The 26,881-nt window shown below is 39.5% G+C and overlaps 1 protein-coding gene and 1 long non-coding RNA gene across 3 annotated transcripts in view; both read right to left on the bottom strand.

Moving 5' to 3' along the window:
- Positions 1-3,164: 3,164 nt before the first annotated feature.
- LOC112965571 lies at positions 3,165-16,184 on the bottom strand. Its single transcript, XR_003253340.1, has 3 exons — positions 15,984-16,184; positions 5,230-6,208; positions 3,165-5,140 (listed from the first exon to the last, which is right to left on the bottom strand). It is a non-coding gene; the product is annotated as an uncharacterized LOC112965571 (long non-coding RNA).
- Positions 16,185-16,832: 648 nt separating this feature from the next.
- Positions 16,833-26,881, bottom strand: part of MAEA (macrophage erythroblast attacher) — a 35,933-nt gene continuing 25,884 nt past the window's right edge. For both annotated transcript variants that reach the window (XM_026064668.1, XM_026064669.1), the window contains 4 exons: positions 23,596-23,704; positions 19,364-19,497; positions 18,469-18,664; positions 16,833-18,038 (listed from right to left, as the gene is read on the bottom strand). In XM_026064668.1, coding sequence (XP_025920453.1) covers positions 17,943-18,038; positions 18,469-18,664; positions 19,364-19,497; positions 23,596-23,704 — 535 coding nt within the window. In that variant the 3' untranslated portion in view covers positions 16,833-17,942. The remainder of the gene's footprint in view (positions 18,039-18,468; positions 18,665-19,363; positions 19,498-23,595; positions 23,705-26,881) is intronic.

Raw genomic sequence — 26,881 nt, 5'->3', positions numbered from 1 at the left:
TGGTAAATATCTGCCATTCAAGTATTTCCATACTTCCTCCATCTGCACTAAGAGGCTGAAGAGAGAGCCAGAAGCCTGAAGAATTTATTTAGCTGCACAAGTCACAACCACCRTACTCCTATGTTGATTTTCCACTGATGCCTATGCAGGGTTGTTTGGCACAAGGGAACACAGGACATCGCTCCAGTGGCACGCGGAAGCAGGACCGAACGCGACTGCACTTCACCTTCCAAGCCTCAGTGCTGCGTCCACTTTCCACCTGGTTGCAGTGCAGCACAAGCCTGCTGATTGATGTCACGTAGATCGTGACTGTTCACTGATTCAGTAGGTTGCATTTCTTACTTCTGTGCCGAGATATCAGCAGTGTCTTAAAGACCAGAAAGAGCATCACGGTAACACTTTTCAAAGTGTTCCCTGAAGTGAATGTTTGATTTTGATACCTTGCAGGAGCASAGACTCTTCCAGAGAGCACTGTCCTATCCAATGCCTTCCTAGGATACCCCATGCCTATAACCAGTGGCAGGAGGCATTTCCAAAGGAAATTGCAAATTGTGGACATTTGTGAGTGCTCTAAGATTATGTGATGCTCACTGAGCTGTGGGAGGATAACACAAGCTGGAGGGGGTTATGAAGCAGGGAATGCTTCTGAAGTATGAGAGATCTCCTGTGGGATATCTCCAGGCATGACCAGTTGGCCCTGTATCTCTGGCCAAATACACAGAGAAATACAGGGCTCAATGCAAAGACACAACTTTGTCCATTGACACCAGTTATTTAGGTCAGAGGATTCTTGCAATAAAGAAGAAACAGCTGTTCCTTCACAAATTTAAAAGGTCAAACTGATGGCTCTTAAAAGGATTGTTTCAAACTTTCATGTAGTATTAAATTTTAAGATGCAGTCTTTCCATAAAAGAAAAATTCAGGTAGAAGACAGTTCCACCATTTTGTTAGATGATTCTTTGTCTGTGCTTGTTTTCCACTTTGAAATAAAAGAACATGTCAGGCAGAAATAAATCCCACTGAACTTTTGAGATAGCTGTATTCAGCTTAATGATACGAAATTAAAAAGGAGGGCTTATTTTCCTGCCAAATGGAACTGGGGCAAAAAAGCTTCCCTACAAATAATCTGGAGTTAAAATAACTTTGGTTTCAGGCCTGAAGATGCAGAAACATGATAAACACTGATATTAAGTTGTCACAGACTTTGTGCCAGTTGGGTTGCAAAGAAAATACTGACCTTCTATGCGAGATGAATAGATACTTAACCACCGGTTTGATTCTAGCAAAAGGATGACAGTTAATTGAAAGCTTTGAACTACCTCATCTGGGGCAAGAACTGTATTTAAACAGATGTTCTCAACGGAAAAGTAGTCTATTCATTAAACCATCAATAATGCAAGGCCAAAGATATTTGGCGACCTCTTCTAATTATGTGAAATATTGACTGTGACAACACTTAAGCCTATTGTAATGTTTTATAATTCTGTCATATGAGGAGATGAATGAATCTGCTCTGTACAGTGTAGATTACTAATTAAATAACCATTTGTAAATTGGATGGAATAGGAATAGCTTTAAGAGACCCATCACAGATTGAGAAGGTCCTCTCTACACTTAGCTTATAACTATGTCTAGAATAGTTTTTGAAAAGAATCCTATGGTGTTTCCTGAAAACAGCAGGCCAGCATCGACCTGTTTCACCAGTATCAATGAGGGTAAGTTGCTTTTTCCTATGTAGCCTCTAACTGGAACCTAATGAGAAACTGGAACCTAGTGAGAAAGGCAAATAAAGCYAAAACCAGCTGGCACTTTTCTGGTTTGGATAACAAATGTCTGCATCACAAGTTAATATTTTTCCATGAATGCACCCAAAGAAAGTTAATGAAAATCCCATTACATTGCAAGCATTTGTCTTTGTTTTTTTTCAGATACCAGCCTGTAAAGCACGACTCAGATCAGGTGACTGAGAACAGGAGGAGCTTGAAGTTTGTTAAAATGTAAGAGGAGAGAGCTGAGGAAGACGAGAACCCCAAGCTCAAGAGGGAATGAAATAAGAGGAAATCCAGGCAAATTCTGCTTGAAGACCCTCTGATACTGAATCATGCAGCATTAAAAATGTCACTTGCACACGTATACAAACATGGCTGCTTTGGAATATGTGATAATAGCAGAAGTTTCTTAAACAGCTTAAAGAGATTGGTTTGGGTGTAACACTGAGTCACCAACAGTACATTTTTAAAGCGCTTTCTGCTTGCCATCTAAGCCAGCCCATCCTTGGAAAGCCAACCATAACCTTTAATAGAGCTGTGGTCTCCTTTGCTGTTACTGGCTCTCAAAATGAGAAACCATGCATAGTTGTGGCTTCAGATACCAAAAAGGAATTCCTTTTTCTTCCTTTTTTTCTTCTTTTTCCAAGGATGCAGAAAGGAGGGATCTGCTCTGAAATGCCTAAGAGCTGTAGTGCTAGGAAGATTTATACACTGTAGCAGTGAGGGCAGGAACTTAATGCAGTTTACTGAAGTTTTATACACAGTGTCATTAGACTAGACCTAGGGAAGATATCTCATTTTAGCCACATAAATGCGTCTACATCAGCCATCTAAGAAAACATTATCTATTTAGAAGTCAGATGCMTAGCTGAATTAGTCATCTCAACTCCCTGTATGGTCACTAGAAAGAGAGGGACTTCTGCGGAGTGGTTCATCCTACCAGAAGGGCAGCTCCTGAGCATATGGGAAGATTCGACCTCTCTCTATGGAGTATCCAGAGACTCAGACTAGAGTCTGACTCTTAAGTGGCCAGGTGTAGCCGGGATGAAGTCTGCTCCTGGTGTGGAGGCTGCTCTCAACTCTATCAACCACCGACAGATGTCACACTCCGCTGGAATAACATTGCACAGCCACCGTCCCAGTACTGCTGAGCTGAAGCAATTCTGTTTTCCATTTGATATTTCTCTGTACTGGTTGTATGCCAGGTAGCTTCAACACAGCAATAATGTGCATTCAGAGGCCTCAGTCATATATCAAAATATACTATATCCCTTCAGCACAAGGAGAGTGGCCCAAACAAATGTGCTGTCAGTCTTCAGGCCTTTTCTTGTATTTCCATCATCTTTTATGAGCAATGATCAAGAAAGMCACATGGATCAAAACAAGCTTTTCTAGCGAATTTATTTTACTAGTATGATGAAAGAACACCCTGCTTTTAAGAAGACATTATTTATACAGGTCAGCATTCACAGGCAGACAGAAAGTCCCTGGCTTGAGGAGATTATGAGGTAGTGGGGAAAAATGGAGAACAAAGAACACAGTTTGAGAGAGAAGGAAATATGTATAATTAAAAGGAAGACAGAAATATATTGAAAAGAATAAGGTAGCAAGTCCTGCGTTCTGGAGCCATTTATTTATATCTGTGCTTTTAAAATGTCATGTTTTGCAATTCTATGGCCAGATATTTAAGTAGCAACACAATGGAAAGCAACATTTATTCAGGTTTCATGGTGTTGCCTTTATCACAGCATGAGCTTCTCAGTGTTAAACTGCTGAAGGCACTGTCTGAGAAGAGGAGGAATAGAAGATAATCTGGAAACAGTGAGGGAAAAAACAGAAAACAATAACTAACGAATCTCTAAATTGTATCCCCTGTATGCTAATATCTTTTAAATATTATAGTGATAACTTCTATGGAAAGACAGCGTTTGAACTCAAAATGAGTTCCTCAAATCCTTGGTCTGTCCAGTCAAAGTCAAGAATTCAAGATCTTGGTCACAGATGGTAGAATTTCTTTAAATAAGCCAACATAATTTCTCCTTGATATAAACRGTACTTTCTTAAGATATATGGAAGAAAAGCACACACTAGAACAGTAGGTGCTTGTTAAACCCACCAACTGATGATGTCATTATCACCTCCAAACCCTGCATTTTAACCAAATTCCAGTGCTAAGGAGCGCAATGCTAACAAAACACATTTCTCTTTGGGAACTTCCAAAACGTGTTTCCAAGTTAGAACAATACCATAGAATGCAAATATAAAAATACCTGTCGTGAGATAGAAAAAGAAGTGTATTTAGCCCAGCATCCAGTCATTGACACGAAAGGGCACGTACAGAGAGATCCCTCCCTTCGCATGCCTCGKTTTCAGCCATACGTGCATCGGGCACAACCTACTAACATACAGCTGTTTTATATCGGGCACTGGTGAGACTCCCAAAATTACTTCAAAAACTTTTAGGTAATTGAACCTCCATACACTGTAGAACAAGTATTGTAGATGTAGTCCAGATATGTGAAGAAGAAGTTAAACTGGCTTTTAAAAGATCATGCAAAAGCCTTCCAGAAGAGCGGAGCCCAGACGCTGGAGTCCTGCTCCAGCCCCTGTGTGGTGGCACCTCCCAGCATCATGTCCCTGCTCGAAAGTGAGACCAGCAATCTTACTCGTGCAACCACCGGTATGCTTTGTTTCGGCTTGTTTTATACAAGCATTAAAAGGCCTCTTACATGAAGCATTACTCATTTTCCTCATACAAGTCTTAACAGTAAATTGATATCAAATACTAAAAAAGCAATGATGGTGAAGCTGCCTCAGTAAACAGTACAGTTAAAGATTTCTTGACTTCCTATTAAAAGGGTCAACTTCTCCAAGAAAGACAGTATATCAAAGTAAGCCCAAACTTTTTGCTCCCCAAATTATTTTCTTCATAAAAATTGATCAGTTACTGATATATCAGTAAAATGTAGGTGGGGCGAGACTGTTTTCCAGCAGAATCTCTTACCTCTCGATCAAACCGTGACCTGCGGATATGCACAAGCCTGCTTTGCAACAACAGTTCAACAGCCTTTGGCACAGGCTTATAACGCACTGAACATTCAGTTCTCCCTGAGGTCACATAACTTGAATTCTAGGAAACATTTTTTTTTTTAAGCTAAACACAAAACTGGCACTCAGTAATGTAAAATGGTCGAGATATATTTATAGGGACAGTACAGGAAACTGCACGGTTAATAAAGGTCTGAGCTAGATAACTATGACAGCCTTCTCTCCTCTTAAATCACAGAAAATATGCTGTCAGTGCCTTTGCCACCAGTTTCCTAAATGGCCATGAAAGCAGCACAGCCACCGAGAACCACAGTTTCCTGGATCTGGAAAAAAAAAGACATAACTGATTAAGCTCACGAAACTATAGRGAGGATGAAGTAGTTTAAATTTTTAGATAAGAGTAAAAACATACTTCATAAAGCTGTTGGCTTCCATCCTTCTTCAGYGAAAGTACTCATAATTAATTATAAGCACAGATTATATTTCTTCTACACGAGAAGTACAGGGCATTTCATTTAAACTGCGCTTTGGAGGACTCTGGCCATCGGGCTCATTGAATGAGGGTCTGTGAGATGCAGAGAGCATCACCCATCTTCTGCAAGGCGATTTGCTCGAGACATCCTCACGGACCTTCTCCCAGCTCGCCCCTGCTCCATAAGGTCTCCCAGGGACCTCTCGGCTGTGCGTTGGCGCAGCACCCAGCAGATGGCAATGCAGGAAAACCTGTAGCGGGTCCGGCAAGCAACAGCGTTGCGTTTGCTGCGCTTGGAACAAGCTCCTGTAAGGCCGCAAACAATTTTCACTGCCAGTGATTAGTGGGTTTTGTTGTTGTTGTTTTTATTTTTTTAGCATATTTACGGGCCTGTAGCATTGACCTGTGACAATGGGTTTAACATCCCACATCCAAAACCTTACGGATCACCTGTGAGGATATCTAAGTGCCCAGGGCCCTTCAGCAATCAAAAAGGTGTATATATACCTACATATGTATACATATATATATATAAATCTCACATCATTTAAGGATTCTGCTCAAATAACACGTTCTCTTGCTGCATCTTCTATCTCTCTGCAAGGCCACACTGTTTCCAGGCCAGGGAATGAATTTTTAATCAGATCGGGGTCTTTAATGTGATCAGAGTTTAGCAATAAAATAGCAGGCAAGAGGTTTTATTTGGAGAGCACATTCCTGATTATTGTATAAAGGAAACTACTTTTAATGACAATCAAAGAGAGAAGAGTTTTGTCTGAGGAACAGCCAAAGGCAGAGGCATTCCCTAGGCAGAGCCACACTCTGCCTTCCTGGGCTCGTAGAGGAAAATGGATGCAGCAAAACTTCCAGCAAAACACAGAAGCACCAAATATCTCTAGAGGCACATTTTGCCTTTTATCTGAAAAAGAAAAACAAAAGTCTTAAATCAGTAATAGCAAGGGAAGGTACTTGGGCTTTTTAAGAGTTGTTCAAGAACAAAGCTTGATTGCATCAAAAAGCTGTTGAAGCACCTTCAAGTTCTCCTTCCTTTGTATTAAAACTGAGGTAACTGGACCTGGCAAAATAGTGCTTCTTTCTTGGAAGGGCACCAACGGTGAACTGAAATCACAACCAAACTGCAAAATGCTCCCATGGACACATTTAACCACTGCTGTGTAAAGTGGCTCCAGCTCTTATGTGACATTTCAGCCCTATCTGCAGCTCTAAAAGTCACCAGAGTAGACTGAATTACTAGAGCAAATAATGGAAACACTGAGAAATCCAGTCACAGGCATGTAAACACAAGGTAAGTTTACTTACTACAAACAAGCAACCCAAATTATCTACATCCAATATATTTTCGCTCATCTCTATATGTTTAAATCATTAACATTGTTTGGACTTTGTCTTTTAAATGGCACAATTAAAAACTTTTGTAGTGCTTAGGAAAACAAATGCATAAGTTGCAAACAGATACAATAATTTTCTCTTCAAAAATATATATAGGCAACTGGTCTCAAACTGCACTGAAATACTTTGGCATGTTCTGGATTTAATAGTTTCCAAGCATAAATGCTTGGAAACTCAATACTTCATCCTATACTATGGTCACAAGCTTTTTCCTAATATGTCTATATTTTATTGACTCATACTATGGTGACAGCAGGCTTAAAAAGCTCCAGGGCAATAACGAAAAGCTGTAAGAAAGTGACATTTAATGTGTGTGGCTAATATTAGAATAATAGAAACTTTCTATATTTCTTTAAAAAAAAAAGTCAATGAAAAATAAGAAGAGTACAGGAAAGAGCTGCAGAAAGGAAAGGGTTGAAACAATACCATTAACTAAAGATTTGTATCTGTTTTGATGACCTAAAATAAGATTGAGAAGTAACTTCTTCCTAAGATAAAAGTATCTTCAAGGAGAAAATACCACATCCTAAAACAATCTTTAGTATAGCAGGGAAAAGCATAACAAAAAACAAAAGATGAATTCCAATTGGAAACAAAGCATGTATTTTAATCGCGAGAAAACAGATTCTCTGTTTCTTGGCAGTACTTTTCTAAAAGATGTGGTCTAAACGTAATTTTGGCTTGCAAAAAGTTGGAGAGCAGACATCTAAAATCAGGAGACTGCAGATATATCGCTCCTTGCTCTTTCGTGAGACATCAAGTTACAAAGAAGACTTTTGCCACAGAACAGAAGCGGCAGGACTAAGCAGCTACAGAGGAAGTCCTGAAGCCCCACCACCTTGCTGTGAAATTGCCTGTGGTCCCTACAAAGGGGACAGGATAAAGGGAGTATTTTTGCAAATACAGTTTTTAAAAAGTGTTTTATGAAGCTTTGAAGACTACCAGAGTTAAAAAAAAAAACTTCGGAGAGTGTTCCAAATTTTAAGACACAATTACCTGAACACGGATAACAGCGATGTGAAGGTGCCTCTAATGGCTGGGAACTATGAAAGCAGCCCCTTGACCTGCCCCCACTAGGGAGGACTAGTTGGAGCAGCTGAAGTTGTGAGGTTGCATGTTTAATCTTCTGGATTTTAATAATGTTGATCCATATGGGTATACTTAGTAGGATTTGCCTTTTTTTTTTTTTAATTAAGAACATTCAGAAAACATTGCACTAAACAGACTAAGTTTTAGCCTAGACATTTTAATATACCTTTAATTGAGCCTGGAGACTTTCTGGAGGAGCCCTAAACTCTGTTTCACTGCTCTGCATATGTAACCAGGTTGTAATTTTTATTCTAGCCACCAGAATAATTTTGAAGCTTTGATTTTCTTATGGAGTGAAATCATGAAAATAATTAATTTCAAACTTATCAGACCATGGATAGAGGAATTATTTTGCAATACCAATTTTTAAATAAACACCTGAAGATTCAGCACTAGGTTAATTGGCCCAAAGGTCATAGTTTATTCAGCCAGGAAAACAAAAACAGTACCCAATACTCTGATTTCTTTTTATGCTGATCCTGGAAATATGAAAAAGAGGTATGAAGACAAATGCCTCATCCAGATTCAAAACTCCATCTAGCACCTCACATCCTCACACATGGGCAATGTTATTTATGGTTTCCTGATGCAAAGAAACCAGTCATTATCCTTGCTAATTGGTTTAGAATAAGAGAGGTATTTCTGGATGTCGCAAATGCTCTGCTAATCTCACTTCAGTGAGAAATTCTTCATTTTACCTCTTCAGAGAAGGGCTCCAGACATGGCATATGCTTTGGCCAAGGGCAGGGTAATTTCTCTTTTAATAGGGCAGATGACATTTTTCCCAATTATTATGAAAAATGAAGACATGATAGGTGTTGTGTCAAAGTAGGTCTTTTGGTCACTAAAGAAGCAAAACTTTTGGGACTAGAGAGTTGCAGCCCTTCGGCTGTGGCTGCTGTGCTTTTTTCTATACTTACTAGCTAAACTGAATAAAAGCTCTCCGATAAAAATATCACCCTCTTTCTTCACCACTTTTGGAAATGAGTAATGCGTCATTGAAGGTAAAGAACTGGTAGCAAATACTACAGCAAAATTCAAAGTAAACAGATATCAAAGTCTGGGGTCAGGGAAGCATATTTGTATACAAGCTCAACATTACAAAACGCTCCTGCAAGAAGCAGATTTGCATCAGCGACACCATTTGCTCTTTATTCTTCGTTGTCCAGCATTCCTGCAAGATGAGGTCACGCTCCATCGTGTTCACCCTATGCCAGCGCTATTGCTCCCRGATCTGGATACGTCTCGGTTTACACGCGCACGGCACGCACGCTTGCAGCATAGCTGCTCTGGGCACCGCTGTGCTCAGGGAGCAGAGGCACCCGTTCCAGCGGGGGCTGGATCACTTCGAGAGGTGCCATGGCTAGGTGCCTTCAGGCATCAACACAGGCCCGTGTTCCTGCGCTGAACCCACAAAACTCCCAGAGCTCTAGCACAGAGAGCTTGCTGCAGCACATGCAAAATAAAGCAGAAGAGGTTCAGAGCTGGAAAAAGGGTTACTATCCAGCTTCACGTGTAAGAACTGTCAAGAGGGTTAAGCTGCAAATGCTCTGAGGGCAGCATCCATTTGCAGACTTGGAGACTTCAAGCCTGTCTGCTCAGGCCTAATTCTGACTCTAGGAAAAAGATGGGAAACCGGTTGTAATGATCTTGAAGTAGGAATTGCTAGTTAATTAACACCAGGACTGGTAACATGGAAGAGTTCTTCCAGACACTACAGGAGATTAGAAATCATCCAATAGACTAATGATCAAAGCTGTAGATTACCCTTTTCTACATAATATATATTCTCACACTACTTGGATATCTCTCCGCAGCTTGCTGTGAAACACTGCAAGTCAGCTATCGATTTGTCACTCACTGTAGCTCGTGCTCACAGAGATATTTTCCTGGTGTGTCGCCTTGCCACACGGCCTGAATTCTTCTCAATTACGTAYGGTGGAAATCAGCCCTGTAAGCTGATGTTGCTTATGGCTATGAAAAGGATCAAATTTCTATCATGTTTCCTATCTTTCCATTAATAAGCAGGCTATCTAATCACAAAGAGCACAGTTCCCACACTTGTATCGAAGAGAAAGTTAAGAGAAGCGAAGCACTTTGGTATGGGAACTCCAGAGGAGAGTTGCTTTGTGCAGGCCTTAGGCTGAGAGGAAAACCCGTGTTACACCCAACCACATTAACCACAAAATCCCACAGACCCACTAAGAGCAGGTACGTTCTTCATTTCTGGTGGCTGTGGGGTTCTGTGCACAGACAAGCAGGACAATGAGATGGTGACAGAAGTCCCATGGCTGAGTGTATATAGGTTAAAAAAATCATGTAACAATCATCATGGAGAAACATCCTTTTCTCCTTCACTACGCAACGAAACAGCCTTTACTGAGGAACCTTTCAGTCTTCCAAAATTAGAGGCAGCAACTAACAGATGGTGGTTCAAAAACTGCCTGCTAGTTTTTCAACCTCCTTCACAGCAATTCTGCCAGCAGGGGCTGAGATGGAGGAACAGGCTTGGTACCAGCTGAGAACAATTATCTGGGTATTTGGACACAGCACAAAGCAAGGGCAATGATCTACTTCAAAAGAATTAATGTAAAATTCTACATAGTATTACCCTTAACGATGACTACAAGTACAAAGTGTCTAGGGCAACCTGAGCTTTTCTAAGCTCTTTTCTTTCCTCTCCTTTTTTAATTTGGAGTCTATCCACTTCATTTTTTAATAAAATATTTTTATTAACACTGCTGCTCTCAACAGAGAAGATATCTCCGCACTGGGTATGCACATGCACCCAGAAGAGCTTCCCACATCTCTGGTCTTGCCTCCTCTGAGTAATTTGTCTTGCTGTGGTTCACAAAAAAAGCAAAAGGAAATTGTATACTAATGTTATGTTTATTTCCTTTTTGGGAACATCTATATAATCCTGCTTCATCTCCATGGGAGGGGAACAAAATATTTAAGTTAGTTAATGATTTATTTGTCCTGAAGTAAATTGGCCTTATCCTCTTTCTCTCCTTATCCTTCCTTCTGGGTCCATCAGGAAAAAATCCTGGCTGGGGATCAAAATTAGCTCCCTGGGGGGAAGGGGGGTGGAAATCTAACTCTGTAGGCTATATAGAACTATTTCCTTGAGATGCACAACATAAAATTTCATTTTATTGGATACGAACAAGTATAATCCAACTACTGCAATGACAGAGCAAAATCTGAAGACTAAAATTTCAGGTACTGACTGAGTTTATACAGCACCTGTGCAACCACTGTTTTTGCAGGCAATTAAGAAGGAAGAATATGATCGCGTCAAAGGAGTAGGGACAGAAGTCAGTTCCAGTCCCTTAGATGTTATTCCCTACTTCAACCTGCAAAGTGTTTGGTTTTCCACATGAGTTTGGGAGTGAAGGAAGTGTTTCATCGTGAGCCAGTTGGGTCTAGAAGGGACTCCTGGGTCACTCTGCTGACCATTATAATAATCTCTCTCTGCTCCAGCTTCAATGTAAGAGATAAGAATAGGAGCGAGCAGGATTGTACTCGTTTCCAGAAAAGTTGCACCAGGCCCCTTTATAGCAATCATTCCTTTATCCTGATGGTAACACCATTTTATGGTTGCATTTCTCTGTTTCAAAGATGCAGCACATTGGCAGCTCAGTCTTCCATGATCAACGTGTATACTGAAGACTCTGTTCTTTTAAACAAGGTCCTAACCAACAGCTGAATGAATTCTAGTGCTAAAGGCTTCTTCTTCTTCTTCTTCTTTTTTAAGTCCATTCCTGAAGATTATCAGTTTTTCTTCCCATATAACATTCTAGCATCCTCTGCACTGGCAATATGTGTTTTTTGTCACATCAGCACATTCCTGCTTTTTGTGTAATGTCAGTAATGACAATTAGCATCAGATCCATGACAGACTCCCTAGGAACTCCATCAGTTACCTTGTTCTTCATACTGTCTTTTATCACATCTTCCTTTTGCCAGTAGCTTGAGAGAGGCAATCCTCCCCCCCTCTGCTCGGCCCTGGTAAGGCCGCATCCAGAGTACTGTGTCCAGTTCTGGGCTCCCCAGTATGTGAGAGACATGGAGCTACTGGAGAGTCCAGAGAAGGGCTACTAAGATGGTTAAGGGACTGGAGCATCTCTCTTATGAGGAAAGGCCGAGAGAGCTGGGACTCTTCAGCCTGGAGAAAAGACGACTGAAGGGGGATCTTATCAATGTATACAAATAACTAAAGGGAGGGTGTCAAGAGGATGGGGCTGGACTCTTTTCAGTGGTGCCCAGCAATAGGACAAGAGGCAACGGGCACAAACTGAAACACAGACACTTCCATCTGAACATGAGGAAAGACTTCTTTACTGTGAGGGTGACTGAGCACTGGAACAGGTTGCCCAGAGAGGTTGTGGAGTCTCCATCCTTGGAGATGCCCAGGATTGTGTCCAGATGGCTTTTGAACGTGCTCTAGGTGACCCTGCTTGAGCAGGGGGGTTGGACTTTGACGAGCTCCAGAGGTCCCCTCCAACCTCAACCATTCTGTTTCTGTGATTCCTTAGCCAGATCCTCATACAATTTCTAATTCCCTTCTTCTCCAGTTGTTAGATAATGACATCCCACATAATAGTGTATTGCCTCTATTTTGTTTGAGAAGACTCATCTTAACAAAAGCAGCTATCAGGTTGGTATGGCATAACTTATCTTCAGTAAATATCTTCCCTTCACTTTGTTAGTTACCTTTCAAGTCCAGTACATTTTAAGAATATCTAGGCAGCTCCAGATCAATTTTTTCTCCCCTCCCCCTAAAATACAGTTATTATAGTAGCTATTCTCCATTCATGTCATACCATAGCCAGACTGAGTAGAATAACACATACTCTTATTAGATCTGATCAATTATGAATTGGAGGAGACAGTTTACTTGGTTTTTATAACTTGCACATGCTTCTTTCACTTCTGTTTCTAGAAGATTATTTATTTCAGCTTTTCTCAGTATATTCCTCCTTCTCCCCTTCCCCTGTTAACAGCACCATCTTTATTAGGAGCAAGAACTGAGATGCAAGAAGTGAGAAACTACGTAGTTTTGTAGCTAAGTCTGGATCTCCCTACCTTACAGTACATGATAGTTTCATTTTATTTTCTTCCTCTTACTTACACACTTAAGAACTTTTGCAGCTATTTTAATCTCTTTGGAAGATAATTCAGCTGGACTTCTGGCAATTCTTATCTCTACCCTGACATCTTGTTTTCATTTTTGAGACATCACCACAAAAATGGCTTTCCTTGTCCCTTTTCCTGGCCTTTTCTATTTCTTGTTATCCCTACTATTTCCTGTTCTTCTTGTGGTGCCTATTTACCTACAGCTGATTTTCTCTGGCTCAGGACACAGATCTCTGATAATTTTATCATAAGCAAATAGCAAGGTTTTATGGTGCAGTCTGAAACATCTTACTCAAAACTGTGAGCTCCTCAGTGAAGTTAACTATCCACTAGCTAGCAAAGACAGGGGAAATTTTTCATTTTTCCAACTAAGAATTTTCCTTTACAGTCTTAAGACTTCCTTTACAGTTTAAGACTTCAAACTAAAGTCAGGACTAGATCTCTTGAGCTGAGTTTTTTCAATGACTAGTTCGCATTTATGATTAACTTCTTACAAAAGCCAAGTGTAAAGCAGAACTACTTTGTGTTGGTTCTGTGGCTATCATGCCAAGAAACACTTCAGTCACCACATCCAAAAAGATCTGGGGTCTATAGCTTCCCACTGCCTCTTGCTGGACATGAGTGCAATTTGTTTTCCCCTGGCTGTATGCAAGAGAGACTTTATTCTACTTACAGAACCTACCCAGCTATAAGAGAATATGTTAATAAAGAATTAAGAACAGATTCTGCTATCCATCTCTGACCATGCTAGATCTTGTCTCAAAACAAAAGGAAAGTTGAACTGTTGAATGCTCAAGAAAGCTTAGTTAATGGGTCAGTTCTTCAAAATAAGAATTAAAAATACTGCCTTTCAGCATAGCTGGAAATTATACACATTGCACAACTAACCTGACACGGATAAAAACATATATTGTTACTACAGCATTCAACAACCAGAAGAAACAACTGGCAGTTTATCTGATCATGGATCAGAAAGATCAAAGATTTGATCACCTATCCTGATGATCTGTGCTGGGGTTTACTTGGTGCACTAATTCAAAAAGCATGCATCTAGACAGCTAGGAAAACACCCCCCAATTTTTTTTTCCCTTTAAAGACGCAGATTATTTGTACCATATGCCAGGAAGTCATGCCACAGAAAAATCACTCACTGTTCAGAGCCAGGTAAGCCAAGAAAAACAACCCTTAAAGTGGAGCATGCTAGAGAATGCAACCAAAACCTCTCTCCCCTTTCACAATATGAGAAAATATTCAACTCTAGTCTAGTGATTTGGACCACATCAAACAGAAGGGCAGATTAAGGCAATTCTCAGCATCAGTATAACTGAGACAATCAGTGGAACCTGTCTTGACCACAACTGGAACAAACTCTGTTGACTTCAAACAGGAAAACACCAAAACCAAATTCTAGAGCCTCCAGTCTCATTTTGCTAAATTATTGGCAAGACTGAGCAAAGCTCACATCAATTCATAGTGTCACAGAGAGCATTGCTAATTTTTAGCTCAGACAGATTTTGAGAGAAGACAGCCTTCACTTTATCAGTTAAGCCCTTCCATTTCAAAAGGCAGTCCTTCATCCTACAGGCAGTAACTTGCTCCCTTAAGGAAATAAATGGATTGGTCTTGTCTCTTCAGGCTCAATATACTGCCAGGCATCTATATGATGCACATCATCCATAAAAAAAAGACTGGGAATCTCATCTAAAGTAGTCGATGGCCATTTTGTAATTGATACGAAACGCAGGTATTACCGGTAATTCAACAAGATGTACATATGATTGGCATATGAAACTCAGTTCTGTATAGCAGGATATAGCAATTATTTGTTGAAGTTTCTACATTTGCTTAGGGCAAAGTTGTATAGCAGATTTTCCATCCTACACTTTGTGATCTTACTGTGAGGTATTATGTAGGATACTGCTACAGATTTATCAAGGCCTTTACCCAAGCTTTCAACTGAAGAAAGCCTCTGTAACCCTGCCCTACTTCCACCAATGTTACAAAATCCAAACTTCCAAAGGGAAGTTTTCCTACCAGCAAGCACAGAGGCAGGAATCAATGTACTGTTGCCCTGGGAGATGAATGGAAAACCTCCAAACTATACTTAAATTCAAAACTAGAAAAGTAAACTAAAATCCTAGTATACAAAGGACACCCCCACCCAGTGTCAAAATGTCACTGAGATGCGGAATGGCAAAGCAGCTATAAAGTTATTAAAATACTGCTTTCAGGCAACAGAGGTTTATGTTTGCTGTAAGTCACATAATGCTTTTGGTTCAATGTGTAAAGCCATCTGTGACTATGAACTGACACCTCTGCTGAATTCCAAGCTCAAGGCTGCAAAAAGTAGTCAGGGAATACAAACCAGAAATACCAGGAACAGCAAAGCCATCCATCCCTGCAACCATTTCTGACCCCCATAAAGCTGGAAAGTTTCCAAAGCCACACCAGAGCAAGCCTGAGAATGAAGGCCAACCTACAGGTGCACTTACCAAACATGATCCACCAGGGGCCAGGTGGGAGGCTGCAACAGCCTATTACAAGTCTTGCTGTAGTTAAAGCAGGTGGTTCAATTGCAGGTTTACAAAATGAGCAATCAGGACTAGCAGGGCAGCTGAAGCTCCCCTAGGCCCTTTCTGGAGCGCCTTTCTATAACACACCATCAGGGACTTGGACCTCAGGTTGGCACCCAGCCCACTGAAATGATGCTTTCTGTAAGCAGAGGCTCAAGCCTTTATCCCCCTTCCCTTCCCAGACTTGCTTCTGGGGGAGCATGGATTCTCCATCACTCAGCTTAGGCCACAGAAAGCAAAAAGGGCTGAAATCTCAGGAAACCACAACTCTAACTAGTACTTAAGGAAGCAAAAGCAACAATTTCCACTTTCTGCAATTGTTAAGCAATTATACTACATTTCTCCAGGGTTGATAGGAAGTGACCTCTCCTTCCCCCACCCCCTTTGGACTTTTACGCATTTCTATAAAGCGGGGAAGAGTCTGAGGTTTCCATTCTCAGTGTTTTCCTTGTCCTTCTCCCTGTCATTATGCTGTAAACCTACCAAAGGGCGGACACTTCCACTGGGATTTCAGCAATGCTGCTCTCCACGGTGTTGTCCTCTCCCTCTTTGAGTTGATGATACTTCTACTTTTGCCACATCAGGAAGGAACAGATCAGTTAATGCTTAACGGATAGCCAATTACTCACAACCTTCTCTCGGCAAACTGTTTTCTCAGGAATCAACCTGCATCTGCCACTTCAAGAAATGCTGAGGGAAACAACAAATTTTTCCATCAGGAAGTGCAAGAAACCTGGTCTTTGCCAAATTTACAACTCTGCAGTCTTCCAGATATACCTGTTCAGAAGCATCAGTAATGTATGCTGATTGAAAATGGAGCCTTTTAAGACATAACTCTTTAGAAATCTCACTGTACTTACAGTTCCAGAGTGGCTGATACAGACTACAAATATATAAATGGACTGTATGTAAGTGCTGAACATGAATATAAGTTGTCTGCAATATCCTTTGTTAGTTCTTTCCTTGGTGCACTCGGGGATGCGTAAAACCCCACACCTTGCATCTCCCACAGGATCATTTTAACAGAGAGCCTCCAGGACACTACACGATCTCCAAGGAAGCGACAGAAAAATTTTTGATGGGAAGGTAGATTGCAGTGTCATCTTCATATATGAAGAGTCTAAACCAAAAATGGTTATTTGACTGAGATGCTCGGCTTTTATAAGCCTGAAGAACAACATTTATGATTAAACCTTTTTTTTTTTTTTTTAATTTTGCAGAACACTTGAAAAAAACATGTGGAAGTTGCTCCTTTTAAGAGAGACCCTTATAAAAATGAAAAGTTAAGTTTGTTTACATTTAAATACAAAGCAGCTTTCTAATTTTATATAATCAAGAAATGGAAAACAATTTTTATTAACATGTTTTACATTTACAATCTTTTATTAGCTAATCAACATCAACATGCAAAAATAAGCGCTAAATACAAACCTCTACAATATGGTTTTGTTTAAACTACAATGGTTTAATTCTCTTGAAAAGTCATAAGGATGTGTTCTGTAGTCATTAAAATTGAACTATTAGTTTCAGTAATGAATACTATTTAGACCCTAAAATTATGTAATCATCCTGCAAGGCATCTTCAGAAACTTCGCCCAACACTTAAGAATACCAGCTCATTTTCATGTGAGTACATTCTCAAAGCAAGAAATAAGGCAGTAGCACTAATGATTTCATATTGAACCCTATGCACATAACTAATAACTTTAGAAGGACTTTAACACTATGGTAGACTGGAAAAGGAACATTTAAACAAGCAGTGTACTTTGCCTGAAATGTTCTCAGTTTCTCTTGATACTTATGCAACCTCCTTAAAATATTTGGGTTTGGAAAAAGACTTCATACTCCTTCAAAYCAGTCCCTAGTTGATCCTCCAGAGAAGCCAGTCTTGTGTCAATGACAGCAATATCTTCCCATGGAAATAAGTTACATGATTCGTGTTCAGGATTACTTCACGAGAGGATCATAAAGAAGGCAAAGAGGAGCTTAAAGGAGAAAATACTTGTAGTATTGAAATCTTTGATAACAAAAGGGTCTTGGACAATTGTGAAAAAGAGGGAAGGAAAATGGATTTAATTTCAGATCTGTTGTAACTTTTCCCCCAGTGCAAATGTCCATCTTTAAAGAAAGTTATCCTTTAGAAGATGAAAGTACTTTTGAGAAGAGTCCAATTTTTGACCTTATGTTACAAAACCTTAACAATCAAAATTTGTTTTTGTTTTTATTCAAGTACAAACTTAAGTCATAATTCCTCTCTTTAAGAGTGTTTATTGTTGCTCATTGATCTTTGGTCGCAAGAAACAATAATGCCACCGACAGGTCTGATCCCCAAGGTGGCAGATTTTGCTTCTTTGCCACACATTAAGGCCCCCCCCTTTACAGGGTATGCCAATATACACTGTGTCAAAATTCCAGCGGCACTTCATCATGTGTTTTATGGACCTACATGATGTAGACTTTCTCAGCTTGTGAGAAGTTGAAGACTTCTTTGGTTCTTGGGCAAACTACTTTGTCATCTTGACGAATAGAAAGCAGAGACTGAAAAAAAGTGAAATCAGAAGATAATATTCACAACAGTAAGTGCAACTCAAAACATTATTTAACTGTTATTAGGGAAAAAAAGTGGTTTTTTTTTATTTTTAATACAGGTATTATAGTCTGAGGTCGAAATACCTTTGCCTACAGAAGTTTCTCACTCCACATTTTCGTGCTGCAGAATGATAGATTTCTGGTGGCATTTGATTTTGTTATAAATTCATACGTTCAATCAGAGGTTAGCCTCTTCAAAGACCGATTTCACTGCACAAATATACAGTCTCTTAAGAATTACTTTAAGAAGTCACTTTTCTTTTGTTAAAAGATGCTTCTCGCTTTCTGACTAAAGTTTAAAAGCTCGTATTTTGTTATAGGAAGTTATTATGACCACAGCTATTCTGAACTTTAGTAAGTCATTGATTTAAACACTTACATTGTATCCATAGACATATCCATTTGGTAACATCATGGGAGGATTATTTTCGTTCATTACATCCCCTGAAATCTTGCAGACTAGTCGGGAGTTGGCACAATGTGCCATAGGCAGAGGCTGAGCCAGCTTGTTCAGGGATTTGCTACACACAGGGCAGTCTGGGTTTTTTGAACTCCCATCCTCTTTATAACACTGTCTGTTTAACAGCAAGTTAAAGAACAACCACCACAGAACGTAACAAGAATTAGTGTGTTAGTAACGCTCACTGGAAAAAAAAAATGCAGTAAACTGCAAATATGAACTAGGCTACAGAGTTCACAGAACTATTTAATTCAAGTTTAATGTGCACCTATAAAAAAACCAAATCAAGCGTTTTGGCTCTTTCAAGAAGGAACACGAGTAAGCAGCAAGTGTCTAGTACCCTCTATAGAAAGTTTCTGATGTAGAGCACATTAGTAGCATCAGTCCTATAATACACTGTAACATGGTAAATCCATTAAGTTTCAAGAGATGTAGCATATATTTGAATATTCACATAAAAAAAGACACACGCACACAGGGTAAATAGTGTAAGTGCTTAAAAAAGCATTTTGACCCAGTTCACTAATTTTTCCAAGTATATTCATCCTAATTTACAACACWTGGAAGGAGAGGCTAGTATGTAGGCACAATACAGAATCTACCCTGAAAAAAAAAAGTTTTGTTCTTTTTTTTTTAAACTATAAACCCATTTGTGACCATCTGCCCTTAATTTAATATAAATGCCAATTCATACTCCATTTAAACAAGAGTTTCAGATTTCTCTTTGAGCTCTCTGAAAACTATCTATGAAAGAGAGAGGGGCAGGGGGAAGGACTTTTTTGCGCTCAACAGTATTATCTGCATTAAAGGATACGGTGTTTTTATAGCTGAAAGGCCTGCCTGGAGGGTTATAGTAAAAACAGAATTGTTTCCCAGCTGATGTAGTCTGTAGTTATCATATCTAAACTGTTGGATCAGCATTCTCCATCGAGCAGGGTCCAAGAGATCCTGTTAGAAAAAACACAACTATAAGTTGTTTTCAATGTAGTTGTCTGGGGGGGGCGGGGGGAGACACCGGGAGTCGTAAATTGTGCACAACCCACAAGACTGAATCATAAAATAAAAATATACATGCTAATGATCAATATGACTGTACTTATCTAGAAAGTACCTTTTAATACTACTTTATCAGAAATATAATCCAAATAAAGTTTTACACAAAATTTCTGGTTTAATCATATACAATCTCCATACTTACCTTTTATTACACATGCACACATGAACATCTAAAATACAAGATCTTAGCCCAAACAAAATGCTTTTGTTTTTACAGTATGACTAGTAGAACCAACTTAGTTATCTATACAAAGGTCCACAGGACCTTTTACATACATGCACTCTTCCTCGCGCTATCAAAAGCGAGCTAATTACAGATGCCAGTTCCCCCGTCCCTCATCTACCACATGTTCTAAGGAAGGCATGTAAATCCTGCTAAGGCTATTTTCTGTATTTAGTTTTTAAAGTGTTGGCCTACTTATGACGCAAAATTAGTATTGTGGAATGTTTGCTTTAAAAGCCACTGAACCATTAACATAGGACCAGGCAAACTTCTGTTGAAAAGTCACAAGCATTTCAAGTTAGGCTAATTCCTGCTGATACCTATTTGCAATATATATTGTTTAACAGACAAAAGTGTCATCAGGGTTTTTTTTTGGTGGGGGTGGTGGGGGGGAAGGTTTTAGTTTGAAAAGTTGGCACAGCTCCAGGCTAGAAAAAAGCCTAGCCTGCATTTAAGGGAAGAATTCTTTAATATGCATTGCAGTGCTGTGGCTCACCTAAAAACAAGGAGCAGTAGTTAAAGTAGTTTATTTTTATGGAAACAAGAACTAAACCCACAGAAATCAAGGATATTTTGAACACTAAAATAATGCTGAGAAAGAATCATACAAGAAACCAAGACCCCTTGAAAACATACAGGTTATGGTATGGCACACACAGGCAAGGATCTAACCCTCTTTTCTGCTAGCTCTGCTTTTCCTTTGTATCCAGAACCTGCTTCTCTCGTTACGAGAAAACATTACGGCGAGTATCTTAGAAATAAGCTCAATATTATCAACTGTACACACTTTGAGGCAACTAGGAAAAACAATTATATATTTTTTGTATATTACTGCATTTATTAAACAAGTTTTTAAAAGAAAATCACTGAAGGACTGATTTAGTGGCAGACAACACACAGAGTAGCAGCAGCAATTCCAAACGTATGTTACACGAACTTTTAGGCACTGATACTACCAAGGTGTAGCCTAGTCTTTACGCTTCCCTTTTTACTAGCTTGGCCCATTCTGCCTCTCCGTGGTTCCCTCTTCACCCAAAAAAGGGATCAGAGAGGGAAGGACTCCAGCACCACTTTCCACTGTAACCTCTATGCTGGCATTCCCCCACCCCAGGGGGATCTGAGAGGCCTGGAAACCTTTCTCCAAAAATTTTAATAGTATCAGGGTACATTTTGGGGTATTTTATTCACAAATGCCTTGTCATTATCCTGAAGTTACAGGTTAGCAGAATTGTATTTAAGAGAAACTTGGGAAGTATCTTGCAGAAGTAGAAAGAGCCAACATTTAAAGAACTGTGAAACTAGATTTTGATAGCAATTGTCTGAGCAAGTAGAGAAACACTTCTCCATCCCTTCTCCCTCTCACCCCAAACTGAACTAGCTAAATAGGGCTGAGAACAGGCTCATGTATAACTTATAAATTTTAGCTGAGATTATGAAATTGTAAATCTCCACGAACAGAGACAATAAAACTGCTGGACTGGGACAGGTTTGAAGAAATTTTCACAGCTCCCATTAAACTGGGAATATCTTTGGAGGAAGGAGCAGATGCAGCTTGGGTGGAGTCTGGTTATGTTTTTCTGACAAATGTTTGGGAAGTGGAATTACACTCAAGCCTTTTTTCAGCTTCTAAGTAATGGATTTCAATGGATTAAAAACAAAAAACCTACATCCATCTCCACCCACCAGGAATACTAGATCAGAGAGGGGAAAAAAACCCAAATTTTTATCAGGAAAAAAAAAAAAAAAGGATTAACTACCGTAAAGCAAGAAAAAACAGCAGGAAGAAAGAAGAACAGTTGACATGGGGAAGAGGCAAATCCACGGGGAAGAGTCAGAGGCAAAAGAAAAGGACCCTGGACATGATATGGAATTTTTGGCCGACTTCTAAATACTCCAAACCCACAAGGAGAACTGAGGCAAAGAACCCACACACATGAAGGCAAAGAGAAATGCATACACGTTTCTTGTAAAAAGAAGAAAAAAGAAAAAAAAAGGGCAGAAAAAGCAGTGCAAAACTCTGCCGCGGGATTGCACATCTGTTTGCTCTACCGCCTGTTCTCCAAAAGGCCAGAATGGTCTCAGACCTCCAGGATGAAGCTTTTGTCCTGATCCTAAGGCAACTCCAGAGAAGAGGTAACAGGCAGCCTACGCGCAGGATCCATAATAGAGAGATAAAGTGCTACTTATGCTTAAAAACCCTGTGATTTTAAAGAGCTTAGGTGATGGGACACAAAAGTAGCAACTCATTGTACGTCTGGTTGGAATAATTTTAGCCACAGCAAGACAAGTTTGTTCAAAGGACGTCAAAAGAAAATCGCTTGTTTTCCCATAGCGTTAAACATATTTAGCTTTAGAAGTTTTCCTCAAGTCCTGAAAGACAGGATGACAAGCGAGCAAAAGTTCAATTCACTGGTTATAGAAGATGCTTCCTCCCTTTGGTTAACAAAAATCAATTATATTTTAAGAGATAATACATTCAGACAAACTATTTCTCACAGGTGTAAAAAGCTATTTTAAAAAGCCATTTGTGCCCACAACTCCTAGTGAACACGTTAAGGTATCTCCAAAAAAGCTTGCACTCTACGATTCTCTGTGTAAGTGATTATTAGGGGACCCCAAACATGACTCCCAGAAACTAGAATTAAGTTGGATCTATAGTAAGTAGTAGGGAATTTGTTCCAGTAGGATGGCTGTGTGTTAAACAATACTAGCTTTTCCCCCCCTTGCTCTCTCTCATTGAAACACTCTCTCCAAACTAAGTCTTGGAGCAAAATACAGGATTTTTATTTCCTGCCTATTCCACTCTAGCAAAACAAGCATGAGCTCTGCCGTACAGCTGCCCAGTCTAACACATCTGTCATTCATACTCCTACCTCACACCAAACAGAATCTGAGACGAAGAAATTCACTGTTTGGGCTTTTTTTTTTTTTTAAATACTATTAGTTTCATCATTAATTGTTTAAAAACATGTTTATATTGGCATTGCCATATATTGGCTTGGCATTTCAGAGAATTCTTGTCTTGCTTTGCGCCAGTTCAACTACTATCTACCTTCCACCTCCAAAGCCACGTAAATCAAACAGCACACACAACAGAAAAGCCACCACACACACACGCACCTTGAAGAGACAGAATTAGCACATGACCAAAGAACAAACTGAGCAGAAACAGGAGCTACCTATGAATTCTGCTCAATTCAAATTTAGGTAAAGTTATTGCCACCGATATCTACATTAGTCTGTACAATTTGAATACATGAACGCTTACTTTTAAGCGTAGAAAATTCTGTGTTCAGATCATTAAAAATCAACTTTCCTTTCTTCATCCCAACCTCAGCAAGGACATTAATTTGAAAAATGCAATCAAGAATTGCTGTTAGTGTATTAATACCCTGTATTAAGACCCCATCCTAGTATGCTGATCAAAACCATTGCATCGTTTCCCTGGACTTCCCCATCTTCCGACTCTTGCTGCACACCCGCATATCAGGTTCCAGCCCCAGAGAACTGTAGTCGTGTGTTTGTGGAAAGCCTAGCTCAGGGGCCATCCATTACCATTAAGATCCAATTGCAATAACAATACAAATGCCACCTGGACTGATCGACAAAAAAGGACTGGTTATTAAAATTAAGGACTTAAAGATGGAATTTAGGAAGTGAGATTAGAACAATGTTCAATCTACAGTTCACCATTGTATTCTCCTGTGGAAAAAAAAAAGTCTACTTTAGTATTCTACTTTATCACTGGGTTTTAAGCATAAACTTACCTTATAGGGGGAGATATGAGTGTCTGAAGGAAAAGCCAACATTCCCATCACTTGTCGAACCTCATCCAGCTGGCTTCCCTCAGCCTGACTGAAATGCTTTCTTGCGTGTCTGAAATACAGAGTTTAGAACATTATTGGATATCAAATTGTTTCTAAGTAAACTGAATTAAGATTTTCAAATTATACAAAACTTCAGGGAAAAGCTCTGTACTCAATACACAAAAATCTATAAGGCTCTTTATTTTAAGGGCTTGAAAAGTACCCCCTGTGAATGTGAACACGAACGCAAGAATGAGTTTAAATGTTAGCAGTTTTACACTGTAATTTCTTAGGAACCAGAACTTCCCACTGTAGCATGAAGTCTTCTACAACAATTATTTCTTACCAAAAGCTTCACCTACATCTAGAATGACAGATTATTAAAATAAATGTCTTGGCTTATGCAAGCTCAGGGTACTGCACTTATTCCTTCTGCATGCCCTTGMAAGCAAGAAAAGTGAGGTCTTATAATCAGCTATTGCATACCTTTAAGCACTAAAAATACTTAATGATCTACCTTGTTTACACTGACATTTGAGACCATGTTTACTTTTGAATAAGTGATCTTCTGGTATGGGGTAGAAGATAATATAATTTCCCGTGCAGAATACAATAAACTGCAGGATAATGTATTAAAACCCCCCCAGAACAAAAAAGCCACCCACATACAACTTGCTAAAAGCAGTATTTTTTTTCCCCCCAGGGGCACAAAAGTAAGTAGAACTTCAGTACAAGCTTTTGTACTTTAACATACACTGATTATAAGAAATGCACACACAGGGCTGAAAATTTGTATATTTGAAGAAAGTGACAGAATTACTAAGAATGTATTCAAAGCAAAATGTGGAATTTTATTAATTTTCAGGAAATAAATACTAAGAAACCAGAGAACTATTATCAGATTATAAAGGATATGTGACTCCTTTAAAACACTGTATTAACACTAACAGTGTAAAACACTGAAACTTCCCCTATGTTGTCATCCCAAGATCATCAATTTTCAAGTTGGAGTTTAAATATAAGCTTAAAGGTGAGCAACACTTCAAATACAGAAGTGATCTACAGGAGAGTCCTCCAGCCTTCCAACTGCACGATTAGTTCAGCATTTCTCCTAAAAGCCCTGTTTTCAGTGGCACACGGATGTTGCTCAGTAGATTGAGCACTGAATAGGGACTGTACTGAATTCGGCATTGCATAAGCAGAGAAAGTTCTTCCGTGCTGTATTTCCCCCCGGGCTGTATTATGGAGAAGATCCCAAGTTCTCAGAAGTACCCCAGTTAAGGCTGTGCTCTTTTTAACTATTAAAAAAAGTTGTTTAAATCTCTTTAAAGTTTTAAAATTAGTTTTAGAAATATTCAGTATTCCTCAACTATTTCATGAGTTGAATTGAAGAAATTAAAAAAAACTAGATTTTTTTTTTTTCTGGTTTTAACTTCTGTGTTATGCTGACTCTATGTCATCAGCACCGTGAGACCAGTTCCTTTAGCAGTTTCCGTATTCCAGCTTCCTCTCCCACCCAAACCAGGAAGCAATRGAAGTTATGGGGACAGACTGTTTCCACCCAACTTCCTACTCCGAGCGAGCAATTCAGAAATGTAAATACTGTTCTCTGGGTGATGACTGTGTTACGATAGAAGTACAAAGTCCACAGCTTGAGAGAAGAGACTAGGCAGCCTGAACATACCTGGGAAAAGTTAAAACAAGCGCTAGTGGAGAGCTGCAGAGGAAAGCAATAGCTATTTAAAAGAAATCTTGGGCAAAGCAAGAATTTGGACCTACCAACTAAATTAAAACAAAACAAAAAAAACCTTAAGTGTGCATGCACGAGAGAGAACAAAAAAGCAATCTTAAAAAGAATTGATAACTGCGCATTTGCTATGTTCTGTGAAATTAAGAGCAGTGGTATTTCAGTTTTGTACCAGCCTCAGGTTAGTATTACAGTCCTCCTCCCCGTCAGGCTTCGATTCACTCCTACGGACAGGATTTCCACATATATCCCCCTGTTTTGGAGGCCCTGAGCTGCAACAGGTAAATATTGGCCCCACTTGTCACATGTGCTCAAAACAGCTGGAGTGAACACCCTGTTCAGTGTGTGCTACATGTCGCTCCATGYGCGCTGGCCTTTCAGAAGGGAAGCACGCAGTAACCCCCACTTTGATCATTTGGAAAGTACCCCCCAGGTTGGGGCACGGTGGCTGTCTTAAAATTGTAAATATTCCTGAAGGAAGAAAAAATAGTTTAACATAAAAGAGCTTCCCTAAAGTGGATTAAGCCAGAAGGAATTAGTTTTTTTTTTTTTTTAACAACTTTCTATTAGTTTTTGTCTCCCAATCTTCTCTGATGCCTCTACCCCGTAAGAAAACAAGAAAAAGACTTCCCACAAAGCCAGCAATGCTAACGCCGGAACTTCTTAGAGCGCCAACGCAGAAAGTTAAAATGAAGCAAAACATCCTTTAGAAAAAGAGAAGCAAGTTTGTTAATTCATGGCACTCCAAAGTCTGCTGGTTTGGGAAGCAAGAAACAGTATTCACGATGTGAGAACTCATGAATGCAAAACATCATTTAAATAATCTCTTATGCCTTTATTTACAATTTCCCTTTTCATTCAGCTAATTCTGTCTTCTCCGGGTCTTAGTTAAAATTTTATGCTTTTCTACATTCTGTGACAGCAACGATACTAGAAGACTAAGATGTCACAGAATGTGTCCCATTTTTTGTAACTGTTTTTGAAAGCAGAAGACACAGCCATGCATTTAACAGAAGAATCCCCAAAGTGCAAACAAAACCACCRCTCCATGCATCATTTTTAAAAGTCCACAAAAGAAACATTTTGCTTGGATATGTCTCCTCTCAGCAAGTTTATTTGCAGATGTCTAATGACAAGGCTACATTTCATCTACTCCCCATTAATTTTCCTASAAGTGGTTGTAGGAACACCACTACTAACACTTCAGTTCCCCCATGATTTGGGTGAAGGCAGGAGTTTAGCCACCAATTTAAGGAGGCCCATTGCTGCAGATAGCTTCGCTTGAAAGACAACACTGCATGATTTTACCCTGGTTTCTTCTCAAATGACAGCTGTCTCCAAGTACCACCACAAAGGAGAACGGTGCCCTGATTTTCATCGGATTTTGAAAGCTCAGGTTCTAACTGCAGGCAGGCAAAGTGAAACTCTTCTCTAGAGCTTACTTGTAACACAAATGATTAATTTTTAAATGTAAAATATATATATATATATATAGGAGAT

This window comes from Apteryx rowi, unplaced genomic scaffold, assembly GCF_003343035.1.
Source record: "Apteryx rowi isolate R43461 unplaced genomic scaffold, aptRow1 scaffold_22, whole genome shotgun sequence".
Taxonomy (NCBI): Eukaryota; Metazoa; Chordata; class Aves; order Apterygiformes; family Apterygidae; genus Apteryx; species Apteryx rowi.
The sequence above is the reverse complement of the archived record's forward strand: the minus strand, read 5'-3'. Positions and strand labels throughout refer to the sequence as shown.